A 20,023-nucleotide genomic window follows, 5' to 3' on the forward strand; every position below is an offset into this window, starting at 1 on the left:
CAGCCTTCTTGCTGGCTGGGCATGAGAAGCTGAAAAATCCTTGACTTAGTATAAACACTTAATTAGCAACAACTGAAAACATCAGTTTGTTATCAACTTTCTTCTCATACTGAACCCAAAATATAGACTCATAGAACCGTTTAGGTTGGAAAAGACCTTTGAGATTGAGTCCAACCATCAACCCAACACCACCATGCCCACTAAACCATGTCTTGAAGTGCCACACCTCTGTGTTTTTGAACACCTCCAGGGATGGTGACTCCACCACTTCCCTGGGCAGCCTGTTCCAATGCCTGACAACCCTTTCAGTAAAGAATTTTTTTCTAATACCCAATCTAAACTTTCCCTGGCACAACTTGAGGCCATTTCCTCTTGTCCTATCATAGTACTCTACTAGTTACTAGGAAGAAAATTAATTTTATCCCAGCCGAAACCAGGACAGTATATAGTGCTATTGCAAAAGCTGAGTGGATGGCAAGATGACACTAATGCTTCCAAAAGTCATAAAGTGTGAGGATGCAGAAGGAAGAACTGTTTTCTCTTTCCTCAGGCTTTCTGGAGTAAGTGAGACTGAGAACTTCGTAGAGCAATGGCTAAGGTGTTTTTTGGGGGGTTTTTTGGTTTTTTTTTTTTTGTCTTCAAACTTTGTTGCAAACTATTTCAAAACCTAGTGCTGTAAAACTTTGTTGTAGGCTGCATTTAGCTTTGTCCTTTACATGTGCATATATATGGCTGTCACCATTCTTTATTACACTGCAGCAGCAGTGATTTGTTCTGTAGGAACGTCTCTCTTCTATCTGTATTAGAAGCTGTTTTCATCCCTGCTATGTTGTTTGAAAAACTTTGTGCGTGTGTAACTCTTTGGACCTTTTAATAAAAGGTAAATGATGTTCCATTTTCAGCTGAAGCATTTTAGAAGCTTTGAAATATGTAGAAATGGAACAAATAGAATTACTTTGTCCAACACAGCTCTAGTTGTGGTATTAAGTATGTTTGCTTTTATGAAAGCTAACTAGTACTTATTTTGACTTGTTCAATATACTTAAATATGTGTCTGTTTAATAGGGGCATTTCTGTACTTAAATGTTACATTTCTTACTGAACTTAATGTCCTGAAAACTTCCAGCCACTCTGTACACAGCTCTATGCCACTTAGTCAATAGTTATAATCTACTCTTGGGCATTCTACATTTGGGGATTGAAGTCTACTAACAGTCATCAGGTTTAAGACATCCCTGGCTACAGGCAGCATGAGATGGTAGTCAAGCTTCTACAGAGACCCCAGCCAGCATATCTTTTTTTTTTTTTTTTTTTAGCCCTTCCTTCCAAGGTGCTGTGAGAAAAGGCTTTCTTTGCACATCTTTAAAATACTGGCTTTTACTTGTAATTCAGGTGTGAAACACAAAATGTTATCAATCATTAATGTTTTCAGCCTCTGACTCTTTACTGTTGGCTTGATTCAATGTGAGCAATTATGGTAGTTTGTACACTCGTTATGTAGTGGATCAGCACAGTGTGAAAATAACTGTTTAGCAGAAGTGCCAGCTTGTCTGGTGGTTTTGACTTGAAATGGTATTTTTGCTACCTGAGTTTGCCTGAGTGCTTAAACCATAGCTCTTTATTACAAGTTTGATTTGTGTGATTACCTGGATGGTGAGGGAGGTGACTCAGAGGTCTTTATTTTATAGTTTGAAAACAAACTTGCCTATTGCCTTGTAAAAACAGAGATACAGATGGCGTGTGATGATAGGGGTTTGAATGCTGTGTCAGTACTTCTGAGGTTGCCAAACTAATGGCATGAATACTTTTCCAAATATATACTCAGTGGAGACTGGTTTATTTTGCTTAAAGTGAGAATGTTCTACAGATCTGGCTTTCATGTAAATAAAATTCCTTGATGTTTCTTATTAATACAGGAATCCACTCTGACATCAGTGGCTTATACTGAATGTATAACAGTGCTGTACTGAAACTTTCTTCCAGTGCAGGCAGTAAAAATCACCAGTTAAGTGATTTGAGCCCCTCACTTGCTGCATGTGTTAATGTTGATACAAAAGTAGTTGGGACTTCTGGTTTCTTGATCCAGGAAGCACAAAAGTGCTGAAATAACTTTAAGGACATTAGTAATTGTCTCCAGATTTTTGAAGTACACTGCAGTTGCTGTTGTAACTGTTGCTCTATATAATATTCTTATGTTCAAGGCCTGGTAGTGTGTCCTGGTGCAAGTCTGACTTGCATCTGAATCAGGACTCCCAAGTTCAGCCTCGGTATGTGGCTTGAGTGGGAGGTCAGGGGCAGAGCAGCAGTCAAGAAGGGCAAAATTCTACTTGTATACTTTTAATGTTCTTGTTGAAAAGCTTTTCATCAGAACAGGACTTGGTGGCTTGGTCTATTAGGGATGTCCCAAAAGATGCATTCTAATATCCAGAAAATCCTCAGTTCAAAGACTGGTCTTCCATACAGACAAAAATTAAATTCTGCTAGAAAAGATAATGAGCAGAAAGCCTTCATTGTTAACTTCTAAACTGTACAGGGTCCTAAAACTCAAGCAAACTGGTGAGAACTAATTTCTTGTTTCATAAGGCAGAAGCGCCACCACCAGGAATTTACCACTGAAGGCTCTAACAAGGCTTCTAGTAGCACCACAAGTCCTTAAACAGGCTGTTTGTATCTGTAGTCCCAGACTGTCCCATCAGTGTCTGCAGGATGCTTGCTCGTGACCAAATTGTAGGTACAGTCTGAATTCAGCTGTATGTTGCATTTAAATGAAGCTAAGTGCGTTGCTTTTTTGGCTTGTAAATAGGTACTGTAGAAGTCATTTGTGGTTTGGAGGTGTTAATGCTTTTTGAATGTGTGGGGAGGTTCTCACTGGTGCTTAGTAAGTCCCTGCTGCTGAAATAGCAGTTGCTGGTATCACTAGCCAGTTAGTATTGACCCTAGTAACATGAATGTCCCCAGTAGTGTTCATTATGATCTGCAGTTGAAAACGTGACTGGTAGTCTGCTATGCGCAAGTACGCTTATCTGCACTTAACGCTGTAGACTGGCATTCCTCTTGTGCTAAAATGTACCTTTGCTCGTTAGGTAAAACTGTCCCTACTTGTGTTCGTTTTTTTCTTGGTGGAGTTCAGACAGTGTGGCTATTTGTACTAGTGGTTGTATTACATTTGGAAATCTCTTTTGTTGTCATGTGAACAGATCGCTAGCCTGACTGCAGAAAAGCATTTTGGAATTTTTCAAAGAAGAATTCTGAATGTTACAAGTCTAATCATGTATTAAACTAATCCTCCACTTCTTTTCAGTTGTAGGTAGATACAGTTCTTAACTGAGAAGAAATACTTTTACAGACTTCTTGTAAATAAACAAAACCTTAATTTTCCTGCAGTGCAGCTGTTACTGATACTGTAATCAATCACAATGAAAAGGGCTTGGGTACAGCTATAGAAGGATTCTTTTAGCCATTAAAACTTGCTGGTATTTTATGCCTGCTGTTGATGCTGTGTTTCCAGATTGTGCCAATGTATTTGAAGTTGCTGCATCTTTGGTCTTAGTGGGCTGCTCCTAGGGTCAGAGCCCCTGGACAGTTAAACTGTTGAACTTTGCCTAGATGAAATGTCTGGGTGAAAAAATGTGTGAGAGTTCTAGTGCCCTTCCACCTGCTGCATGCTGAGCTCTCTGGCATACTGAACTTGGGTTGGGGTTTTTTTTGGCTTTGTGATGGATTTCATACATTAGCAGTAGCAAAACAGCAGGGTAATTAAACTGGTTTTTTTCCTTTTTAGATAAAGTCACTATTTAAGTGACTTTCAGACACTGGAGCCAAAGCTTATATGCAGTCTGACTTCATGCAAACAAAGCTGCTTCCCCACATATTTGTTGAAGAAATATTGGCCCATATTCAGCAGTGTGTATTCCCTTGTGACTCTGCATTTCTGCTTATTCGTCCACTGTTGGTTATCTCTGTCCAGAGAAATATGTGAACAAGAAGAGACAATGTTCTTGGTGATTCCTTGTGTAGTTTGAGTGAGGGTAAAATCAAAGCAGGTGTCTTTCAGGACTTAGAGGTGTCGTGTACAATAAATCACACTTTCTGAAGTATTTTGCTGTTTACAGTTGTGTGTATAGCCTTCTGCTCAGCGCTACAGACCTCACTGACTGACTGCTGGTGGCCTGTAGAAAAGGGTAGAAGAATGAGAAATTCTCTTTAAGTTGACCTAAATAGAGCTCAAGAACTCTTAACAACTGCTTTCCATATAGTTTGTGGACTGTGAAGATGCTTGTTCAGTTTTGAGAGAAATAAAGTATTCATTTCTTCTGCCACGCTGTTGCTTGTCACTAGAACAATAGCTGCGTAAGTTGTGGTGACACTTGGAATTAAATAATGGCTTTAAAACTGAAGTTAGCACTCTGGCTTTTAGACAGCTAGCTATCTTATGTGACTTGTTTTGATATTTTTTTCAGTCATCTTCATATCAATGCTGTGTGTTTACTGTGAAGCCTATTTTGGGTTTGCACAGTAACTAAATGGGATATTAAACTTCCTTTTTTAGACAGTAGTATTTCTAGGTTAACTGTTCTAGTCAGCTCTGTTCTATTGAGTTGTATTTGCCAGCAGGGCTACTGAAAAGCAAGGGCATATTTCTGTAGTGATGACCTGACAATATCGTAGCATGCTGAAACAATATCGTGCCTACAGAGCTTTTAGTGCTGTGTCTAAACAGTCTTTGTCTAATGTATTTGTTGCTGAAAAATAGCCAGGAGTCTGTTCCCCTTTCTGTAGGGATTGCATGAATAGAGAACAAATGGAAAGACCTTTTTTGTTTGCATGCTTTAGGAAAAGCTTCCAGGGTACAGGATTTGGAAAGCAGAAATGCTATCACTTCTATTAAATGTGACCACGAGGTTTTGTTTTTAAGTTAAACTGAGCATAAGCAGTTGTGCTAATGCCTGTTTGGTATTAAGATTGTCATGAGCTCTACTGTAGGAGGCATTTCTAGTGGAAGTAATACTTGCTTTGGCAACATCAATTACATGAGTTTTTGCAGTCTTTCACTGCCAGTGTGTGGTAGAAGTCCTGCTGATACTGGGTTGGTTTCCCACAAGATACTGTAGGTTAGAAATTCTGAAAAATCCTTGCACAGTTAGGAGTTGATCTTACTAACTAGGGAGTAATAAGACTGACGTGCTTCGGCAGACAACAGTTCATAATCCATTTTCATGTACTTTTGTTTTAATAATGGTCTGTACAAAGACAACCAAAACGAGCATTTGAAGATAAGCTTGTTGCTGATGCAGCTTCTGAGGAAGTGCAGATAGCTCAGCCAAGCTGGGTTTGTCAGCCTAAACATCTTACTCCTGAAATGGAACTCGTGCGTTAGGGTAGATAACACTACTTGCCAGCAGAAGCAACAGTAATCAATGAATTGCACTTACCACCCTGCCTTTTTATTAGGTTTTGGTGTAGGACATGACACTAATGAGGTGCATTACTATAAAATAATGATGTAAGAATATATTTGAGAAGTCTGTGCTAATTTAGATTTCCCCTTGTGTAAAACACTCCTAAACCTTAGTGGTTGGTTGTTTAGCTGACAGCTGTCTGCTTATTAGGTTTTTATGTTTGTTTGTTTTAAATTTAGTTATGTATGAGGTCTTGAGTTTAACTTGAAGTAAACTCTTCTTCAGAAGAGCTTCAGTGTCTTATTACAGCAGGCCCAAACCATTCTGGCCCACAAAACCCACAAGTTCTGGTGGAACTGGACCTGCAGGGGAGTTAGTAGGCTGGCTTGATACGTCTTGAGTCTTTTTATAGCTGTATGAAACAATCTTTTTCTCCCCAAATCATTTGATTTGAGAAAAGAGGGTTCAGATACTAGATGTGATCAGCTCCTCCTGTTACAAAGGAGGGGAAGAACAAGTCTTCCAAACACATAGTGGTGCCTTTAGTTGCTTCTGGTGGGAGCCCATCCTATAAATGAAGGAATCCTTGTACTAAGAAACATGTGGGGAAGTGGTGAGGTCCTTCAGATGAAAACTGTCCCACTGGTAAGAGTTTTCACAAGTTACTGGGCACTGCAGTTTGAAGCTGCTAGAAGTGTATTCTGCCAAAGTTCACGTGGATTAATTCTAAAACATCTGAATACTCCCAATCAGTTTCATTGTGTGCATAATTTAGGACAACAGATTTATCCCTTTTCTACAGTATTGCAACTTGTTGGGAAATCTTTCAGGGTTTGATATTTCGGTGGCTAGGCAGAAGAACATCATTTAAACAAAGTTAAGACTTGTTTTATCTTCTGACAATATATGAATGTAGATGTGTTAGATGTCATAGCAATTGTAGAGAAACTGTAGGGGAGTGCAGGAAAAGATGGAAACAAAACAGGCACTTGGACTATGGTCACTCCAGAGCTGGGTGACAGATATTTTAACATGATGGTTCCTGGTTCTTTGCCTTGCTCTGGCAAGCTTTAAGCAGTAATATCTTGTAGGATTCAAGTTTTGCACTCTACTGTGCAAGAGCCAGTCTTGCTCCTTGTACACTCCTATTCTGACCTGAGCTCAGAGTATTTAAGCACCAGATACCCTTTTCTTAGCTGGTGGAAGCGTACAGGCCATATACAGGGTGGTGAAACCCTTTCTGGCTGGAGTCTTCCTCTGTAGCAACTAGTCTCAAGGATTCATCTGACAGAGCAAGGGTCTTCGATTAAGTTGGTGGCTGCATTGGTTCAGGCAGAAATTGCTACCTGCTATAATAAACTAACACTGGTTGTTTAGGTCCTAGTTTCCAGTCAACCAATAATCATTGCATAGGCATATAGTAATTGCTCCTTATAAGCCTTCGTGATGTGTTCTTTGGGGAATTTGTAAACAGTTGATTTTTATGTGTTTAGTGAGTTTTGTCATAAAAATACATTATCTTCTGTATGTGCAAGGAGGTAGATGAACTTTCACTGTCATTTGCGTACAACTGCTAAAAGCCTTGTTTGTGACACTTGGATTTGTAACAGCCTAGCCAGTGTTCTGCATGGCAGCGTTGTTTGTTGATGAGATGCTCCTATGAATGAGCTTTCTCTGTACCCAGTCTAATAATTGTTTGTTGGTTTTTGTGTTAATGTAGTTAAGTATCACTTGAAATATGTAAAGCTTGCTGGTGTGCCTCTCGCACCAATGGTGACTGTCTGGAGGTAGCTTGTGTTCATAGTGCTTCTGAAGTTGAGAGCTACAGCAGAACCTCTGAAGCTGATGTCAATCTTGCCATTAAAAGAAGTCATGTGCCCGCCAGACCTTAGCACGCACACACTGTTCCACTGAAGATGGTACTTGAGCCCTTAATTCAAGCAGATCATCCTGGGGTTTTTAAATTATTTTTTCTTCCTTCTCTGTTACAGGTCATCTGATCTTTTGTATATGTTAATGGAAATAAAGCCTGTTTGAGAGAAGGCTTCAAGTCCTTAACGTTTGCTTTAATTACCCAGCCCCTCTGCTGTGGTTCAGATGTCTGTGCCTGGCTTTCTTAGTAATTGATCCTGTGAACTGGTGTGTGTTAAAAGCACTAACAACAAGTAATGTGTTGTTTAGCTCTCGGATTTGAGAGTATTTCAAGTATGTGAACTGTGGAATGGATAGCTGCGGGTGACTGCTGCCCAGGGAAGAACAGTGTGTTGTGCTTATCACTGCTGGAAATGAGACCATATGTGTCTCAGGGATGTCCTGTTTTCTTTATCATGATTAGCCTGAAGGTGAAGTTCATCTCAGAGCTGTCAATCTTGATTCTCAAGGAAGGGGTGAAAGTGCTTTAGATGGCTGACTGAGAAAATGTAGAGCTATATTCAGCTGCTCATTGCCAGCACATATACAATTCTCAAGGAAGTAACCTCTCTGTCTCTATTATTGGCAGCCTTTGCCTCTTCAGGGATGATTCAATGGAGTAAAACTTGACTTTATGAAAGTTTTGGGGAAATGGGGAAGATGGTAACTATGGGACCTGTAATGCAAAAATTCCATGTTGATAAATGGAGGAACTATACTGGAAAACTACTACTGAGTTTCTTGGCACACTATTTGCTACTTTTCATTTGAATGTTATCAAAATAACTAATCCTTGGTACTCTAGTAGCACAGTATTGAGTTAAGGTGTGTGAATGACACTAACTTTTTTTCAAATTATACAGTGGTTGCTTTCAGAAAAATTTCTGCACTGCCCTAGAAACAGTGGGGGCAGATGCTTTTAGCTGTACTGATGTGTATCCAAATTCATTTATTAAACAGGGTTTGGTAGTGTTCCTCCTGACTTGCACAGTGGTGTCACGTGAAATGTGACTTATATGAAATAAGTTGCAGATACAGAGAAGACATCTCTTCTAATATTTGCACACCTGCTTAAACATCAAACTTGTTAACTATGAAAACCTTGCTTAACTACACAACTGTTGCTTAAGGAAAAACCAGTTTGTTGTTTTGTTTCCTGCATGTGCTCCCCTCTCCCTCCTGGCACAACCTGTTCTGTGAGTTGCAGACCTGGTGTTCTTGGAGTTAGGTACCAGGCACTTCTTTAAAGATAAGATGGCTCTGACTGGGACTTGTCAGAGGGCTAACCTTTGCAGGTATTTAGTGACCAAAATTGTGTTATGAGCGAGCTACCTGAATTTTCTACCTGTCTGTCATCACCATTAACTTCTTTCTGAGCTTTGATTATTCTCAAGTCACCTACAATGCATCTCTCTGTTGGGAGGGAGCACAAAGCTTTTTTTATTTTTAAGTATTGTATTTGCCCTTTAGACAGCTGTTCCTCGGAGCCAAATTAATGAAATAGTCCTGCCCAGCTTAGAGTATTAGTTAGCTTTTCATAAGAAGCTTTTTTTTTTCAATAATAATATGCACCTGCTTTTTATACACACACATGATTACTGTTCCTGGTCTGCATGGTAACAGCTGAATGTGCCCCTCTCTAATTAGAACTGTACCTATTTTCTCTAGGCATCTGTCATGTTACTTAAGCAACAAAATACATGGTGTGACTTAGCATGTATAATGCTCGTTCAGAAGAGCCTTATTGTGTTGGCATTAACACAATCATTAGAGTAAGCGTATTGTTTGGATCAGTTAGCTATAAAGTTGGTAAATGGTAGAATGTTGTTAATAAATGTTTCAGCTTGATTGCACTCAAATTCTTGCTTTGATGTAGTCATAGCAATGTGGTATCCAGGGGAATGCTATTTTGATATAAAAAAATCTGCTAATACTTGGTTTCTAATTAGTATTGCTTGGGGAATTCACTTGTAGGTCTAAACTGTTAACTTGATTAACCTGTATTTTTTAAGTCACAAGGTACTTCTGAGACGCATTTAATTATGTTCTGTATTAAAGGAAGGTTATTACACATAAGACCAAGCAAATGTGGCTTAAAACAAAAAAAAAATACTTATAGTTGGAAGAAATTAATAGCATTTCAAGGAGGTAACTTCTCTTCATTTATACAATAAATGTACTATGTTACATGCTTTAAACCTGGATGCATGTTTTCACTCAGTTGGCTTAGTTGGTATAATTATGTTGAAGTCTGACCACCTGAAATTTCTGTAAAATACCACTTTGAGTATTTGAATACATGATTTTGCTGAGCAGCAGTAGCAATAGAAAGTTTATAGTCTGTAGCACTGGAAATGCTGTCATGGTACCTTTTTTTAGAGATCAGTTAAAGTAGTAACTGATTTGCATCAAACCTAGTAGGGGTTTGTAGTTGCTTGAAGAGGAAACTAGGTGATAAGATGGGGTCTTAATTGTTCTTTAATTGACCATTTTGTTTAACTTGCCCCATTGATTCTGCTCTAGTGTCCAAAATAGAGCTTTGTATAACAAATTGTACCATGTTCCATCTTGTTACTGTTTGATTCTGGAAGATACAGCAGTATCTCATTAGGTGGCTTGGAGTTGGGGATGGGAAGGCTGAGAGGGAGAAGAAAATGGTTAAAGCAAGTAAGTGGTCTTGGAGAATGCAGTTCTTCAACCTTGTACATACAAAAATAAGAGAACCCCATTGAACTTAACTGCTTGTGGATTAAGGTTGTAGTAAGATTTTTATGCCTAGCAGTCAATTGTAGAAGGCAGATCCCTGTAGATAAAACATCTGATTATACTAGTTCTTCATGATTTGTGAATAGTAATGCCATGGATTTCAATTGATCTGGAAGGCTTATTGGTGGGAGAAAACCAGAAAAGCATTTTGCATTGAGAACCAGGCTTAATGGAAAGGTGCTCTTGACACTTCTAGGAAACTTCAGTAAAACAGCATCTTGTCTGTGTTCACAGAGTTGTGTTATTAGTGCTTCAGGAAACAATTTTTTTTTTTCTTGAAAGGAGTATCTTAGGGTGCTCAGTTCCTTAGAAATATAAGACTTACCCCCCCCCCCCAAAAAAAAACCCCACCAAAACCAAACCGCAACAAAACTAAACCAACAAACAAACAAAAAAACCCAACAAAAAACCAACTGACACCCAACCCAACAAAATGATGCCCCAACACACAAACAAAACTCCTGTCACAGGTTGTCTGACTCTTGCAGAGCTTACCTTCAGTGTCTGGGGGAAGACACCTGAACTACAGCTGCAAGTGCTTGGTTATTAAAACTCCAACTTGGGCTGATGCCTGGTAGTTAACAGTGGGGGAAGATGCTGTGCTAATTCAATGGGGGAAAGTAAGGCAGAGTTGCTCTTTCTGCTCTAAAAATATTTTTTCCTCATCTAATGGAACACTACATGCTACTGGATAGACTCAGTCACTTGTACAGCTCAGAAGTTCTGCAGCATGATGAGTTTCCTTGCACTGTGTCAAGAAGACATGTAGGTGACTGAGTTGTACCTAATGTGTTCAGGGAGTGAGGACTTCGCAAGATCAAGGGTCTTAATCTCTTTTATGTTGGTTTTGGTAACTTGACAGCATGGAGGTGGCTTATTCAGCTCATTTAAAAATTGAATGGTTAAATCACCTTGTGATCTTGGACACTTTTTTTCCTGAAGTTGTATTCATGCCCATCATGGGTTTGATGTGAGGAAGACAAGAAATTACATGGATTATTGAGACTAGTTAGTGCGGTTTACTTTTGTTTTAAGATGGAAGAAATAGTAATGTAACTACTCAGGAAAAATAGCCAGAAAGATTCGTCTGAACGTGTGTCTTGTTCTAGAGGATTACTCATAACTGAGTGTAGAGTGGTTCTGAACTGGGAAATGAGGCATTTTAAAAATGGCACTGCAGAATTTCTAATTTCTCCCATGTTCAGCTCTGCCTCCCTTAACATTTAAATTCCTTGTTTTGATGAGGGGTAGGCACTTGATCAAGTACTTGGAACTGAGGTGAGAGATTGCGTGTTCATGGTGCTGAAGTTTGGATGGATAGTAAACTGTCTAATAGTTTATCCAATAATAAAGGCACCAGTGATTAAAGTGGGACTGTGAGACTTCTGGGTCTGTGTGATACCTCTTTCGTTCAGTACAGCTCTTCCTCATAATGCAGACAACTTCCTCCATATTCTATATGTCTTTACTGTGTGATCTTTGAACCACTTTCTAACACTGGCTTTTAGAAGCCTACTTGAAACTTTTTGGTCATAATCCCTGTGTGATATTCCGATCAAGTACTAAAATAAAAATCTTCTAACCTGCAGCACAGCCAAGTACAGTGTGGTGACATTTCTACCTCGATTCCTGTATGAGCAGATAAGAAAAGCTGCAAATGCATTCTTCCTCTTCATTGCCTTACTGCAGGTATTGTTTTATTGGTTTGCCTTGATTATAAAATGAAATTGTAATACAGCAAAAGTTGTTTCAGTTGTTATGCTTAACTGCAAAGAAATCCTTAGACATTTTAATAGTAATACTTCTATACTTCTGTGGAAGTATAGTACTTCTGTACTTCTTTGTATATACTTTACAATTGAAATTAGAAGGCAACTTAGAGACTTCTCAATGTGGTTTGTAAAATCAAGCTACCTTTATTCTTAGTAAGACCAAGAAGTAGTATTGTAAAATATGGAGCTATTGACCATACTGAGAAAAGCATGTGTGGATTCTTGTGAAACTGCTGACTGTTTAGATAGTCCAGATTATCACTGCTTCCAGGTAAATTACATCATTTGAATGCTTTTCTTCTGAAGACGGGAGAAATAGAATAAGACATGTACAACAACTTTATCTTCTAACTTTATGGTAGTAGTTTCTTCAAACCTACTGAGAGCTTAGGCTACTTTGCCCACTGAAATTGGATGTCAGTCAGGCACAAATTAGAAAACTCTGCGTTCTCTTTTCTGAGAGCTTTGCTTAAAGTTCTAAATCTGCTAGAAACTAATTTTAAGTACCAATATAAAATGGGTATCTCTTCTTCCTCTGTTCACAGCAAATTCCAGATGTCTCTCCAACAGGAAGATATACCACCTTGGTGCCATTGCTATTTATTTTAACAGTTGCTGGCATCAAAGAAATCATAGAAGACTATGTGAGTATGATTATGGAGAAGGCTGTGCTAAAGACAAAGTGTTTCAAAAAAAGCTGCAAAATGCCACAAAGCTATGCATCTATGAAGTCAATATTGAGTCATTGCTGAGCAGCAGCAAAATATCCTTTTGATTTTCAAAGCTCTGAACTTGACTGGAATTTCTGTAGCACGTGGAGATAAATCAAGCATTTTCGTTATAGATGGTGAACAAGGAAGCAGTAGAAGTCAGGAAACTTGTTTCTACCTCTTCAAACTTGTTTATTTGTGCTTTTAATAGAAAGACCTGGCTAAAAAGGCATTGTAGAGTTCTGACAGATACGTAGCCTTTTAATTGGTCTTGAGAAAATTGGGGGGGATGGGGGGAGGCAAGCAACTTTAGCATAGAGCGAACTATTTGGGGGAAAATCTGCACTAACTTGCTTGGATACTGTTTAAAATGAAGAGGTCTTTCTGCTTTGCAAAGTTCTGATGAATAAAATAATTTAGAAATCAGTCTAAACAAACAGCACATAGAATGTATAGTGCAGCTGTCATCTAAATATACTGTTCCTCATTGTTCCTGTTGTTTTTCTTTCCAAAAACTAGTTTTGGAGACTTAAGTTTTTTTGCTGATGATCCAGGTTTGAGCCTCACTTTCAAGATGGGGACTCTCACTTGAAAGTTACATTATATTCTTTTACAAACCATTTGGATTTAGATGATCTGTATTGCTTTTTAAAAAAATGTAACATAAAGGCAAAAATGACCCAGTATATCATTTTGCAGTTTGTCATGTCTCTAGCTCTAATGGTTTTGGAATCTGTACTGAAGTGTAATGAGGTGTAATGAAATGTTTTATTTCCTTGCAGAAAAGGCATAAGGCAGACAGTGCAGTGAATAAAAAGAAAACAATAGGTAAGACTAAACAGTCTTTATTTGCACTTTAAATATTTAAACTTAGTGAATACCAGAACACTTACTTTTGAATAATTCTGTTGCTTAAACAGTCATGATGGTGGGGAATGCATGTCTTTTTGGAATAGGTGGTTACTGATATGTTAGGATTTTACTTTACCAAATGTTTCAGACTGATGTGGATAGTGTGACACTTGAGGGTGAGGCATGGGGGGGATTATTAGAATTTATAAGTTCATGTAACTTCAAGGTTTTCTGAAGTTAAACAGTTCTGAGCTCCTCCAAGAAAACCAAGGAGTCTTCTCCCCTGCCAAACTCTGCCCTGATTATTCTAAACAAACCCCGCTGCCCCCCCCCCCAAAACACCCAAAACCACAACAAAAAAACCAAAACAAAAAACCCACCCAGAACAAAAACCCCACAAAACAAACACATGCCCCCCTCCCCCAAAAAGCCCAACCAACAAAAAAAGCCCAACAAACTCTTGAAACACTAAAAGTTGGTGTCAAAGGAATTTTAAGTCATTTTTGTAACTGCTTCTGCCCTTAAAATATAGGAAGAACTCTGGGGATTTTGTGCATTTGCTTTCCTGAAGTGTCAGTAAAAGAATTTAACAATGATATTCTCTGAATGCCTACATATATCCCCAAGGTATTGACACTACTTGGTACTGAATACCTGAAGACATCCTATTCATTTTCTTCATCTCCCTTAAGTGAAAACCTGTGCAGAAAATTGGAATTGTTTATTGAAGGCTACCCTATAATCAGTCTGTGCTGCAGTCATGGGATCTCTGCATTCCTGTGTGGGATAGCTCCCCTCCTGCTCTATGGAGATCTGCAGGTGAAATGGATAACACAGGGACTTGATGTCTGAAAAGAGCACCTTCTTCCCAGACACTTTTAGTTTAAGTGTCAAAAAGCTAGAGAAACCCTTAAAGGACAAGGGGAACCGAACAATCTGCTAGCTCCATCCTTCAGTTAATAGGCATAATGTTTGCAGGACTACTTTCAATGAGTTATTTTTCCTTCGTCCTTGAGAAGTTAAGTTGATTGTTGAGGTTGTATATTAATGAACATCAAAAAGCATTGCTTTACCAGTTCAAGGTAATTTCGCTACAAGAGTCTGGGAAGATGTTTCAAGTGCAAGAACACTGTATTTATTAGTCATGAGAAATCAGCAATTAACTGGCTGTAGCACAGCAGGCCTTGTTATAGGTAAAGTGAAAGACTGTTCTTTCAAAGGTCATACAGGTGCTTCTAATTCATTTGTAGTTAGAGAACATGTGCTAACAAACACTTCAAGGGAAGTTTATCACAGTAACTGTGGAGAGACAACCTTAAACACCACAAGGTATTCTTATGGAGCTAAGTAGCACTTAAAATTATTTTAGTTCAGGTTTTGGTTTTTTAGTTTGAATACTCTAAAATAGCTTTCAAAATGATACTTAAAACTGTATCCTCATATTTCTTACGAGGAAGGCTAAAGAGGCTCATTCTTGAGATCTGTATTATGAGAATGAAAAGCTAATTTATGTTCAAGGTGGGATTAAGATGAAATAAATTTAGGTTCTGTATGTGTCTTTAGGTTCCTCATATAGCCAAGTGAGGTCTAGTCAAAGCAGTCAGTACAGAGAGCAGTTCAGCTCACTCAAAAATAGACATCTACTGGCTGCTTGGCTATGTTCTGAACTCCAGTGCCTGCAATGACCAGATGCTTGCTTTAGTAGCATGCATGTAGGCTTTGCTTTTATCTTCATGCTTAGTTTTTTGGAGCAGTAGTGTATCTTCAAAGCACATTTCCTATATGAAATTTACCATTGAAAACACTGGTTTGCTTTGCAAAGTGGCTTTGGTATGTAGGAATTAAAATCCCTTTGGAGGAAAGTAAATTGAAAGTTCTGCTCCAGGTGAGCAGTGTACATCTCTGTTAGGAATTGGAGCGTGTTAGGCTCTGAGCCAGTGTTTCATGTCTTGGATGGCTTCACATGGTGTATATGGAGATGACATTGAATTTCCAGACCAGACTAAATGTAATCCCAAGAGAAGCCCCTGAGCAGCATATTGCATGGATGTAGAGAGCTCAGTAATAACTGTTCTGATGTATTGATCCTCTTGTTGTCAAATGATAGAATAAGCTGTGAGCATTTAATACTGTAAGGGATGCGCTCGAATAGTTTGCTAGCCCTGTGCTTGTCTGCTATTGCACAAGACTGATGGGAAATGCTTGTCCTTCAGGACCAGCACTTCAAATGGCCCTACACACCGAGGTGTGAGTGACAGCATTAAGTCTTAGATCCAGAACATCAATACACTGGTTTTTAGTCTTAGAAAGTCTTAGGTAGAAGGTTTATGTTGAAACTCTGTTTTTGAGTAGGAGCAGTCTTTTTAGGTACTTTTTCTTTGTTACTTTAACCAAATACCTTTTGTCAATGAATGATTCATCAGTTTTACCCTCCTATAAAAGTTCTAGGGAAGACAGTCATTTCTGTCCTTTGGAGTACTCCTATAAAACTGGGTTAAGCATAGTAGAAGGTGCAAAATTGTAGCCCCAAAATTTCTTAACTGTTTTATGTCTAATGGAAGCTTTGTCTTTTGACTGTGGGATTATGAGTTTACTGAAGCTACTTTTTTTTTAATTTGCTTGACTAATTAATTTCAAGAGTTAAATTGATTTCAGTAAGCATGAAAGTTAAATTGTTTTCTTAAGTAAATTGGCTACAAGACCAAGTTCATGGCACTTGAAGCTACAAAATACCTTCATTGCATGTGAACATGCAACAATGAACTGTGTGCTGAACCATCTCCAAAATTTTCTGTTGCAGCAGGGAGCTGTTTAAAGCAAGGCACAGGAGATGCTAAGTGTTGCAATTCCTCTGAGGGTTTGGGTTTTTAGTTAAGGCTGCAGGTATGTGGCTTTTTCACTTCAGATTCTGGGCTCAGGCTTTCTCCTGAGTTCTGAACTAAGCAGAGCTCAGTTCAAGCACGGCTTAGAAGAGGCAAGGAAAGGGTGCAACAAAACTGTTCTTCCCCTAAACTGCATAAACTTGTTTGGGTGGAAGCTCAGCAGTTTAGATGCATCACTAGCAGTGCTTCTGTTGCTGCCCACACATTTTTTGTGCACTTCACTGTGATCCATCCACTGTATTATTAAATCTCAGGATTCAGTGCTCCAAAGTGTGTGGCCTGAGGACAGGAATCAAGAAATAGCTTTCTTGTGCTTGATTTGGTCTGAAGAATCTTGCATTCCTGTTTGTAGAGTGGCCTAACCTGATTAGGGGGGCTGAGGCTGTATTCAGCAGAATTGTATCTTTTGGGAACTTGGTGTGGTTTTCAAACGAGCTATGTATGTGAAATGCGTAGAACTGAGGAGAAAATTGTTTGTATTAAAAGTAGGGGGCTGGTCTCTTCAATTTTCATCTGTTCACTTCTAACATCTTTGAAAACTGGCTGCAGCTGCTTTTACTGAAGTGTTTGTTTAGGTATACTTGGTGTGCTCACACCTGGACTGGATTTGGTTACCCAGCAATGATTGAGCATAAATTTTTGCCCTTACTGTTTAGGCTGGGGTAGTATTAAGTATGTATAGAAGCATCTATAAGAACTACCTGGGTAGCAAAGCATGTTCCAGAGTAGATGACCAATGAGTGTGTTAAGACAGCAGTGTAGGACTTAGGTGCTACAGAAGCCAAGGCCTGTTTCAGTACCTTGTTTTCAAACTCTTTTGTTTTAATGTGAACTTCAGCATTTAGGATTCATTCTCCTTCTGCCAAAGCTGATGTTTGCTTTTCAGTAGGAGTTTGAGGCTGTTTGACGATTAAGCCTCAGCCTTTGTTAAAGAATTTTGAAATGTGGGTTTCTCTAGGTTTGCTTTATTAACAACTCAGGGTTGGGCCACCACCGCAGTTAATGGCGAAGGACAACTCAAACGCCTTCTATATATACGATTTTACAAAACAGTATGCAACTGATAATTTGTCAAGAGAAGTTCTTGGTGTTCATCCATGACCTCTCAGTTCTCTATTCTCCACTGGTTTCAAAAGTCCAATACATTTTCCCGTCTCAACTGATTCTTATTGTCTCGTCTCGGTTCTTCTGAAGTTGGTGGTCGTAGGCAGAAGGTCTCCAGTCACCACAGTCACTTACCTTCTTACACATCAAAGATCACCTTTGAATTTCTGAGGATCACTCGGGCTGTTTTATTAATTCATCTTACTCTAAAGTTAATCACTTACTCTTATCTATACTTATGTCTTAGGTCTAAGATGTATGATCCTTTTTTTGTTGATTCAGCTTGACTGGGTTCTAAGCCAGCCATGACGAGGGCTATACAAGGGACAAATAAGCAGTTTATGCATATTGTTTTATAAGCACCCGCATTCTATTAATCACATCTAAAACAATCTCTAATCGTTAGTTATGTCTCATATGAATAGTCTTAGAAACAATGAGGCTTAAGGCCTAGTTCCCTTTACAGGCCCTCATAAGGGCAAATGATGTGGTAGTGAAGTTGGATGTGTCAGAGTCAAAATGTAATGAACAAAATGCAAGGAAAAAGGTGAGAAGTGAAAATTCTGTTGTTAAATCATATATAAAGATGCTTCCTGATAGTGATTGACAGTGGGCAATAATGCCCTTTGTTTTAAGGAAGGTCACTTCCCAAACAAACAACAACACTGCCCATCTGTGGGTTAGTATGAAATGATGCCAAGAAGAAATCAGGCCACCAACTGTTGTCTAGCAGGTGATAGAAATTATATAAATATTAAGGGCAGATTCTTCCTCTTTCTTGGATGCACATGCCTACAGCTGTGGACAGAAATGTGATCCCAGCTTCTGAGAAGTACTTTTCTGATCTGTGTGTGAGTTCCTATTCTGGTCAATGTTTGCTGCTGCTGATAATAGTTGTTCTGAAATTTGTCTGAATCTTGGCTATTTATTCTAATCTAACTTTAAACTTTCTTTCCAGTTCTAAGAAATGGGATGTGGCAGAACATTATGTGGAAAGAGGTAAATAAAATTGGGGTGGGGAGGGAGTGGAAGAGGGTGTTCAAGAAATACTCTTGCCAAAATAAATTCGGAGGCCTAGAATTAATGAATGCTATGTGAGAATTCCCTGTGACTTGGGGTGGGAGGGATCCTTTCTGTTGCAATAGTGAAAATAGCCTTGAGCAAGGCACCTGACTACCCATCTTTAAATCCTAGTACTATGCTTCAGTCAAATACTAATGAACTGTTCTAAGTGTTTTTGCTTGGACAGTTAATATGCTCCAGGGTGTAAAGGGTATGTTTAGTCCACATCTAGAAGAGTAACTTTCACTGCAATGCTGTACCTCACCTGAAAGTCTAACAGAGACTTATTTTGCTTCCTGTGCTAAAAAGTTCTTGGGTTTTGAGGCTAATTAGTAAGCTGTTTTCTCAAGTAAGGAACACAAGCCCTGCTGCTTCCTCAGGCACTTGGGACCCATGTTCTGTGAAGCCCTGTGCCAGGATGTGATGAGCATTATTTCTAGAACTTGCTGAAATCCCTCAGGATGTATTGATCTAATCATGGCTCTTAATGCCTTTTTAATGACAAAATTAGCCCTGTTACCTAATAAATGAGGGAAAAAGTACACCCTTTTAAAACCTCTGGGAAATGAGACCTGTCTCAAGAGACGTAAAAGCAATCCTACTGAAGTGTTAGGCTATAGTAGAAACTACAGATTGCCAGGGATTCTGATGGATAATGCTGATGCCTGTTCATGCTGTTCCATGTCCTATTTGTAGTGAGGACAGTGAATTGAAAGATATTTGAAGCTGAGCCTGGTATCTAGTTTCCTTATACCCTTAAGCAGTTCTTGAATTGGCTTGTGTCTGCATCTGCATATTGTCCAGGCTTGCATTTATTGTTAGGGAATAACAGTTCTGTATTATCTACCTTGTTTACTTTAAGGCAGACTTCTGATCTTTGTGTTGAAATTGGTAGGGAATTTGTTTTCAGTGGGATCAGAGTAAGACTAATGAATCTGCCTGTTCAAACATGCCATCTGTTTCAATTTTTATAAATTAATGTGTTAAAAATATTTCAAGTCCATTTCAGACTCTTAAGCAGTGCACTGGTGCAAAGCAGCCTGATAATCATCAGGCAAGCCTGGCTTACTGTGTTGAGAGTGCTACTTGGTCCATCTTAGAATGGAAAGTCCCATGCATGTGTGATTCCCATTAAATGTGCCAGAAGCTCTTAGGTCTCCTGTATTCCAGAAAACAGGACTTAGCACATCTCCAGTGATTATAGGTCAGGGAAGAACTGGTTGATACTATCTATCTGTAGAGACAATACTTCTTGCTAGTGACTACTACAAGCAGTGCATCTAAAGAGGGCTAAGAAAAAATGATAGTGCTGACTGGATAGGTAAGTAATATGCAGAAGGAATAGGAGAAACTCTCGATACTTGAGGGAGGTAAAGTTTAAGATGGCTTTTGTACTAGGAAAAAAAAAATCTTTCTGTAGGTTTAATAAAGGAAAAAACTCCTCAAGTTTGGTTAGTGGCAGGATTATAGAAAACAAGTAATCTTTACTAAATATAAGCCACTGATGTTCATGCTTTCTAACTGTGTGTATCTATTTTTTCTATAGAGAACTGTTTACTTTGCAT

At 38.8% G+C, this 20,023-nt stretch overlaps 1 protein-coding gene across 5 annotated transcripts in view; it reads left to right on the plus strand.

The window, feature by feature from the left end:
• The window catches only part of ATP8A2 (ATPase phospholipid transporting 8A2), a 356,040-nt gene that overhangs the window by 44,341 nt on the left and 291,676 nt on the right, over positions 1 to 20,023 (plus strand). For 4 of the 5 annotated variants that reach the window (XR_003927481.1, XM_030042177.2, XM_030042178.1 and 1 more), the window contains exons 3-6: positions 11,666 to 11,765; positions 12,394 to 12,492; positions 13,341 to 13,386; positions 18,355 to 18,395. Coding sequence is in view for 4 of the 5 variants with exons in the window: in XM_030042177.2 (XP_029898037.1) it covers positions 11,666 to 11,765; positions 12,394 to 12,492; positions 13,341 to 13,386; positions 18,355 to 18,395 (286 nt within the window). In the remaining variant the exon portion in view is untranslated. Of the gene's footprint in view, positions 1 to 11,665; positions 11,766 to 12,393; positions 12,493 to 13,340; positions 13,387 to 18,354; positions 18,396 to 20,023 lie in introns of those variants that run through there. The other variant, XM_030042180.1, reaches the window with a different exon arrangement.

The sequence above is a fragment of the Aquila chrysaetos genome, chromosome 19 (assembly GCF_900496995.4).
Source record: "Aquila chrysaetos chrysaetos chromosome 19, bAquChr1.4, whole genome shotgun sequence".
NCBI classification, from domain to species: domain Eukaryota; kingdom Metazoa; phylum Chordata; class Aves; order Accipitriformes; family Accipitridae; genus Aquila; species Aquila chrysaetos.